Consider the following 8,853-nt stretch of genomic DNA (forward strand, 5'->3'; position numbering starts at 1 on the left):
CGCTTTCCCGCCACTGGGAGGTAGCGACCCGAATTTCCCAGGAATTAGATAATAGAGACATAAAAATAAGTAAATGCTCAAACACACACACACACACACACACACACACACACACAAACACTCACACATACACACACACTAACACACACTAACGCCGCCACACACACACCCACCTGCACACACACGTATATATCAAGTTCTACTACAGTACTACAGTCGTCTACTACTACCACTACTACTACCACAACTACCTGCGACCACTACCACTACGCAAAACGCTCGCTGTCAACAGTCCTACCTTGGCGGTGTTGTCATCAAGCTGCTCAAGCTCGCCCTCAGTCAGGGTGGCAATGACGTCATTCAGGTGGTGGCCTGTCTCCGCGCGTTTCAGGGTGCTGCGTTCCGTCCTCGGGGGGAACTCATCATCCTCCTTTTCCTCCTGAATTTCCTCTGTCACCACCTGATCCCCGCGCCTCCTGCCTTGTGGTCTGTGCGGAGGATTGTCTTTGGCGCCAGGTTCTCTGTCCTGGTACTGCCTCGCCGCTTCCTCTGGGAATTCCTGATACGTCGCGCTTCCTCGGACTTTGTTGGGTAATTCCTGACTTAGCCTGTTGCTCTGGAGGTTACTTGCTGGCGCGGTATGGCCGTGGTCGTGGTTGTCGCTGTGGGTCTTGTCGCCGGTGGTGGTAGTGGTGTTGGTGTTTGTGGTGATGGTGCCTTTCTCTCTGATTAGCAGGGAGAGGAGGGTGGCGTTAGAGGCGAGTGTGACCAGAAGAGCAACCCCTAGTTTGGTGGCGATCGCCATCTTGTTCACCACACATTGTACGTGGCCTTGCCATTCAGGCTTTTAATTGGTCCACAACTGGACCTGCTGAGCACCAGCGGCGGCGGGAATCATTTAGGACATGGGTACTTGACTCAAGGGCCTTATAATACCAAGTAATCCTGCATGCCATCTTTAAAGACATTTCCCTCAAGGCTTTCCTGATTGAGCACAAAGTTGACGTCGAAAAGATTTCGTGAAGTCAAGTCTTTTTATCGAAAAGTCACTGCCGCCAACTTGAAAGCTTCGTGCAGCGAGCTTCGTGAAGTAGACTTCGGGAAGCCGACTTCGCTCAGTTAATAACTTACTTCTACGTGAAAAGATCGAGTCCAAAGCTACAAAGGCGTGTGTCGTTCAAGGCGAGATGTAATGATATTCTTTCTAAAGCTGCTTTAGATGTTGCAGCCTGAACATGCAAGAAAACAAATAGCAGCATAATGTTGAAGTGTGTCAACTATGCACGCACCATGCCTGGCTCTGACGGGTTTCGCGGTGTCTCAAGTGACCGCCCAGATCACAAGTGCTTTGGACGGAGTCACTTAGTGACTGTGATGAAGAGGATGGTGGCGGGAGGTGATGGTGGTGGTTGTCGCATTGTGGGCCACGGTGTGGGAGTGGATCTGAGGAGACCTAGAGCTAGATCAAAGAGAGTGTTCTTTTACTGCACTCATGTAAATGTGATTACAGCACTGATTTGTAGTCCGGAGTCAACTTCCGAAAATAGCGTGGCAGAGGTGCAGCCCCATACGGTTCAATACATCATTCGTGCATGGTATGTGTATGGCGAGAAAAAGTTCCACATTGTTGACATTTTTATGTTTTTGCCATCTAAGCTTCTTTTTCCCTCTCATTTTTGTGTGCCGTATCTATGTTTACGGCGTTTTTATATTTAGTCAAGTTTTGACTAAATATTTTAACATCGAGGGGGAATCGAAACGAGGGTCGTGGTGTATGTGTGTGCGTGCGTGTGTGCGTGCGTGTAGAGCGATTCAGACCAAACTACTGGACCGATCTTTATGAAATTTGACATGAGAGTTCCTGGGTATGATATCCCCGAACGTTTTTTTCATTTTTTTGATAAATGTCTTTGATGACGTCATATCCGGCTTTTCGTGAAAGTTGAGGCGGCACTGTCACGCCCTCATTTTTCAACCAAATTGGTTGAAATTTTGGTCAAGTAATCTTCGACGAAGCCCGGACTTCGGTATTGCATTTCAGATTGGTGGCTTAAAAATTAATTAATGACTTTGGTCATTAAAAATCGGAAAATTGTAAAAAAAAATAAAAATTTATAAAACGATCCAAATTTACGTTTATCTTATTCTCCATCATTTGCTGATTCCAAAAACATATAAATATGTTATATTCGGATTAAAAACAAGCTCTGAAAATTAAATATATAAAAATTATTATCAAAATTAAATTGTCCAAATCAATTTAAAAACACTTTCATCTTATTCCTTGTCGGTTCCTGATTCCAAAAACATATAGATATGATATGTTTGGATTAAAAACACGCTCAGAAAGTTAAAACAAAGAGAGGTACAGAAAAGCGTGCTATCCTTCTTAGCGCAACTACTATCCCGCTCTTCTTGTCAATTTCACTGCCTTTGCTATGAGCGGTGGACTGACGATGCTACGAGTATACGGTCTTGCTGAAAAATGGCATTGCGTTCAGTTTCATTCTGTGAGTTCGACAGCTACTTGACTAAATATTGTATTTTCGCCTTACGCGACTTGTTACTCTTTTCGTTAGCGTTTATGCTCTACGCGTTTAATATAACTACTACCGCTAAATGTGTATGAATAAAATCATGCAGGCTAACAGAAGTTTAAAGAAACTAGTGAGGACATGGTTGAGGAATAATCATGCCAACGCGAAGGACTGTGCCTTTAATGACAATCAAAAGTTGAGATGAGACCTACAATAGAGAAACACCCTTCATGTTACTTCCGCTGACCCGGTCACTCTGTCAATAGTTCCTGTACATGCATGACCTTTGTGACGTAACACAGGCGATGAGTGGATGACGCAATAGTCCACTTGCCAAGTTTTCCGGAGAGGTTTTGTTAGTGTAGTTGTTAGCTGTTGCTTGATTGTCTGATAGATACTGCAGTCACACAATAGGTTGACTTCTACACTGTACCTTTTGAGTAGCACGGGTATGTTAAACTTCTTGCGCCTCTGATGTCTCAGATCAGTGTGTGAGTGCGTGTTTGTAAGAAACACAAAATAACAGACGAATATTTCATGTACATTTGTAATGTCACTGTTGGTTTCAAAGCCTCCCCTTCCCCATCACCGCTGAGATGGCAGAAAGTTGAACCCAGGGCACATGAGAAGAACGATGCTTTGCATGCTCTCTCTCTCTCTCTCTCTCTCACACACACACACAAACATCTACACACAAACACATCTACACACACACACTATCACAGAAGTCTGCAATGAAGAGCTTTATTGTTCGTTACAGAGTTCTCAACATTCCAACAACATTCACACACCACATGCACTCAACAGTACATTGCAGACATTCTCTTATTGCATCAGAATTTCGGGTAATCACTTCACCTTTTACACTAGCTGCTGAAAGCAACTACACACTCATTCATTCTTACTGTTTGTATATAATGCAGACAACTTTGCACTGGAATAATTTCCCAAAAAAATTATGAAAAAAGAACATACAATTACTCTTGCTGAAAACTTCATCTTCAATTAATCAAAACATTTAAGAATTTTGAATGATAAAGAACTGCAGAAATGTCTCCAATTTCTCTTATGTTAGATTTTGCCTTCCACCATATTGTGCTTTAGCAAGTACCATACCTTTTAATATGGCTGATTGGATACTGTCTGAACCTGCATCATGGTCTGCTTCCAAAAAGTTGTTTTCAGTTGTAGGTTCAGCCAGTATGTTCAGCTTTACAGTGCAAACATTCACAGGCCCTTAGGGTGGTGTTATTTTCTTGGAAAAATCTACCAAACGCATGCAGGAAAAAAGAACCTTAAAAGGGCAAAACTATGACAGCCTGTCGCCCCAAGCCTGGCTTGGAATGGAACGCATGGTCAACCATACATTGAGACTACCTACAGGTAAACTGATTGGAAGAACCAGCCAAGTGGTAGCTGTTAAGTTCCATCTGGTGATTGATTGATAGGGAGGGCACGGCCGATTCATCCCCCCAAAAGTCAAAAGAAATGGAAGCACAAGCAAAACTGTCTGAATACACTTTTTGTCCATTGTCAACGAAAGGAAACGTCCAATACATGCTGATACACACGATTTTCCGTTATAGGTATAATGGTAGCACGCAAACAAACTCTGCACAAAACCCACAGCCCTTGTGTTGATGCCTTATTCACATTTAACATATTCCAAGAAGGAAAATGTTGTTCAAATTATTCCTTTAAAATTAACAAAATTCTAAATAAGTCCATGAGCCCTGCACCAAAGAACTACGCAGGTCACTGTTGCACCTGCACCCTGATGACTTTTTTGGGAGATTTGATGTACTCCTCTAGGTCTGATGCACAGCTGGAGGACTGGGAGTCTGAGGATTCGTCGTCATAGGAACCAATGCCAGGGAGAATGCCCGCCACCTGCGCCACAGGCTTTGACGTGTCAATCAACTTCAGTAGTTTGTCTTCTGATGGAGAGGTGCTGTTGCTAGAATTCCCACCTGCAATAATAACAATAACACTTCTAATAATGATACTGATTTGTATGATGAGCAGAATGAGAAATCCAGGGAGACCCTGCTTTAAAATTACTATAAAAAAAAAAAAACAAGAAGAGCAAACGCTCGATCGAGTCACTTTCGCAGTTCTGAATATTATATGAGGCATCAGATGGACAGGAAGAAATTGCTATTCACAACACAATGAGTCACGTTCACATAAAATTTGAGCCCGGTCACTTTTATAGTTTCCGAGAAAAGCCCAACGTTAAGTTGTGTGTTGCCGAACAGAAAAGGCTAGTTATCTCCCTTGTTTTTCTGATAACGTTCGTAAAAGGCTACAGATGTAAATACTTTGATGTAAAGAATAATCCTACAAAGTTTCAATCACATCCGATGAACTTTGTCAAAGATATAAAATGTCTAATTTTTCCTTTGACGCTGACCTGTGACCTTGAAAAAGGTCAAAGGTCAACGAAACCATCGTTAAAGTGTAGAGGTCATTGGAGGTCACGACTAAACAAAATATGAGCCCGATCGCTTTGATAGTTTCCGAGAAAAGTCCAACGTTAAGGTGGTGTCTACGGACGGCCGGCCGGACGGCCGGCCGGACAGACTAACACTGACCGATTACATAGAGTCACTTTTTCTCAAGTGACTCAAAAACAAGTCGCGTAAGGCGAAATTACTACATTTAGTCAAGCTGTGGAACTCACAGAATGAAACTGAACGCACTGCATTTTTTTCACAATGACCGTAGTCCGTAGCAGGCAGTGAAATTGACGAGCCTGTTTAGCGCGGTTGCGCTGTGCTGCACAGCAAGCTTTTCTGTACCTCTCTTCATTTTAACATTCTGAGCGTGTTTTTAATCCAAACATATCATATCTATATGTTTTTGGAATCAGGAACCGACAAGGAATAAGATGAAATTGTTTTAAAATTGATTTCGGAAATTTTATTTTAATCATAATTTTTATATTTTTCAATTTTCAGAGCTTGTTTTTAATCCAAATATAACATATTTATATGTTTTTTAAATCAGAAAATGATGAAGAATAAGATGAACGTAATTTTGGATCGTTTTATGAAATAAAAATTTTAATTACAATTTTCAGATTTTTAATGACCAAAGTTGTTAATTAATTTTTAAGCCTCCAAGCTGAAATGCAATACCAAAGTCCGGCCTTCATCGAGGATTGCTTTGCCAAAATTTCAATCAGTTTGATTAAAAAATGAGGGTGTGACAGTGCCGCCTCAACTTTAACAAAAAGCCGGATATGACGTCATCAAAGACATTTATCCCAAAAATGAAAAAAACGTCCGGGGATATCATACCCAGGAACTTTCCTGTCAAATTTCATAAAGATCGGTCCAATAGTTTACTCTGCATCGCTCTACACACACACACGCACAGACAAACCAGACAGACAGACACACACACACACATACACCATGACCCTCGTCTCGATTCCCCCTCTATGTTAAAACATTTAGTCAAAACTTGACTAAATGTAAAAAGGAGTAATAACCATATTAGCAGTGGCCAGTGCATTCACACACACATACACACAAACACATGCTCGCGCACACCAGCGGATGAAACTAGAATCTTATGTTAAAAAAACACAACCCAGTTCTAAACTTAGTACAGTGGAATGCCCCTGAGAAAAGCGGGTTTTAAAAAGGGAGGGAGTCTTAAGATGGAGGTCAATTTACAGAAATGTTATGAACAGAAAACCTGAGAAAAACTGGTCACAAGTAAGTTAAAAAGAACAAGTCGCGTAAGGCGAAAATACAACATTTAGTCAAGTAGCTGTCGAACTCACAGAATGAAACTGAACACAATGCCATTTTTCAGCAAGACCGTATACTCGTAGCATCGTCAGTCCACCGCTCATGGCAAAGGCAGTGAAATTGACAAGAAGAGCGGGGTAGTAGTTGCGCTAAGAAGGATAGCACGCTTTTCTGTGCCTCTCTTTGTTTTAACTTTCTGAGCGTGTTTCTAATCCAAACATATCATATCTATATGTTTTTGGAATCAGGAACCGACAAGGAATGAGATGAAAGTGTTTTTAAATTGATTTGGACAATTTAATTTTGATAATAATTTTTATATATTTAATTTTCAGAGCTTGTTTTTAATCCGAATATAACATATTTATATGTTTTTGGAATCAGCAAATGATGGAGAATAAGATAAACGTAAATTTGGATCGTTTTATAAATTTTGATTTTTTTATACAATTTTCAGATTTTTAATGACCAAAGTCATCAATTAATTTTTAAGCCACCAAGCTGAAATGCAATACCGAAGTCCGGGCTTCGTCGAAGATTACTTGACCAAAATTTCAACCAATTTGGTTGAAAAATGAGGGCGTGACAGTGCCGCCTCAACTTTCACGAAAAGCCGGATATGACGTCATCAAAGACATTTATCAAAAAAATGAAAAAAACGTTCGGGGATTTCATACCCAGGAACTCTCATGTCAAATTTCATAAAGATCGGTCCAGTAGTTTAGTCTGAATCGCTCTACACACACACACACACGCACACACACACGCACACACACACACACATACACCACGACCCTCGTCTCGATTCCCCCCTCTATGTTAAAACATTTAGTCATAACTTGACTAAATGTAAAAAGGGAGGGAGTCTTAAGATGGAGGTCAATTTACAGAAATGTTATGAACAGAAAACCTGAGAAAAACTGGTCACAAGTAAGTTAACAAGTCGCGCAAGGCGAAATTACAACATTTAGTCAAGCTGTCGAACTAACAGAATGAAACTGAACTCACTGCATTTTTACAGCAAGAGCGTATACTCGTAGCATCGTCAGTCCACCGCTCGATGCAAAGGCAGTGAAATTGACAAGAAGAGCGAGGTAGTAGTTGCGCTGAGAAGGATAGCACGCTTTTCTTTATCTCTATTCTTTTTAACTTTCTGAGCGTGTTTTTAATCCAAACATATCACATCTATATGTTTTTTGGAATCAGGAACCCACAAGGAATAAGATGAAATTGTTTTTAAATCGATTTCGGAAATTTTATTTTAATCATAATTTTTATATTTTTAATTTTCAGAGCTTGTTTTTAATCCGAATATAACATATTTATATGTTTTTGGAATCAGAAAATGATGAAGAATAAGATGAACGTAAATTTGGATCGTTTTAAAAAGAATTTTTTTTTAACAATTATCAGATTTTTAATGACCAAAGTCATTAATTAATTTTTAAGCCACCAAGCTGAAATGCAATACCGAAGTCCGGCCTTCGTCGAAGATTGCTTGGCCAAAATTTCAATCAATTTGATTGAAAAATGAGGGTGTGACAGTGCCGCCTCAACTTTTACAAAAAGCCGGATATGACGTCATCAAAGGTATTTATCGAAAAAAAGAAAAAAACTTCCGGGGATATCATTCCCAGGAACTCTCATGTCAAATTTCATAAAGATCGGTCCAGTAGTTTGGTCTGAATCGCTCTACACACACACACACGCACAGACAGACAGACAGACAGACACACACACATCACGACCCTCGTCTCGATTCCCCCTCTACGTTAAAACATTTAGTCAAAACTTGACTAAATGTAAAAGGGAGGGAGTCTTAAATTGGGAGGTCTTGAAAAGGGGTTTCCCTATACAAGAAATTCTTGTTGCCCTGCTTCCATTCTAGTTTGTACGGTGACCCTCCCCCCCCCCCCCCCCCCCCCCCCCACTCTTTAAGACCCCCAAACTTCAGACCTCCCCCATTTAAGGGTGGTTCCATTGTAATGGCTTCTGGTTAGGAAACAGTACATCCAGCGCAAGAAATGATTCCACCCAATCTCTATTGATCTGTGTTCCGCATCCTATCTCTATTGATCTCTGTCCACATGAGCGTGAGGAGGGGGCGGGAATTGCGAGGGATGAAATTGTCTTACTGTCAGAGCGCTTCCTCTTGGTAGGATCTTCAGTTGTTGCATCAGTGCTGTAACAAAAAAAGGAAGAAAGCACTTTGTATTTTTCTGAAACAAAGAAAAAAATATATTCCATGCTAAAAGAAAAACACATCTGTATATATATAGATATTAAAGTTTCACAAGATCTTTATAAACAAAATTCAAATTGATGACAAATACTGAAATAGACAAACATTGAAAAAATAAAAAAACTTGAATAGTTTCTAAAAAGGATCTAAGCATTAGTATCGTTCAGGTCCATGATCCATGTAATCTTGTGCACATGCTAATATGCAATGTTTGTAAATAGCTCTGTCGGGTTTGTATAGCTTGAGAAACACCCATCGCTAGTGACTAGCCTATAATGTCACATGAAAAAATTTGCCTCAATAAAAGCAAGAG

General features: G+C 40.4%; 2 protein-coding genes across 2 annotated transcripts in view; both read right to left on the reverse strand.

Annotated features, from left to right (window-relative positions):
* Window positions 1-818, reverse strand: part of LOC138970452 (restin homolog) — a 10,459-nt gene extending 9,641 nt beyond the window's left edge. The window contains exon 1 of the mRNA XM_070342907.1: window positions 299-818. Coding sequence (XP_070199008.1) covers window positions 299-805 — 507 coding nt within the window. The 5' untranslated portion in view covers window positions 806-818. The remainder of the gene's footprint in view (window positions 1-298) is intronic.
* Window positions 819-3,261: 2,443 nt separating this feature from the next.
* LOC138970461 (PSME3-interacting protein-like) lies at window positions 3,262-8,480 on the reverse strand (the record flags this gene model as incomplete). The annotated part of the gene is given in 2 exon segments (XM_070342918.1): window positions 3,262-4,507; window positions 8,434-8,480. Coding segments are annotated over 2 exon segments (262 nt in total), but the record flags the coding sequence as incomplete, so codon positions are not given.
* Window positions 8,481-8,853: the final 373 nt, after the last annotated feature.

This window comes from Littorina saxatilis, linkage group LG1, assembly GCF_037325665.1.
Source record: "Littorina saxatilis isolate snail1 linkage group LG1, US_GU_Lsax_2.0, whole genome shotgun sequence".
NCBI classification, from domain to species: domain Eukaryota; kingdom Metazoa; phylum Mollusca; class Gastropoda; order Littorinimorpha; family Littorinidae; genus Littorina; species Littorina saxatilis.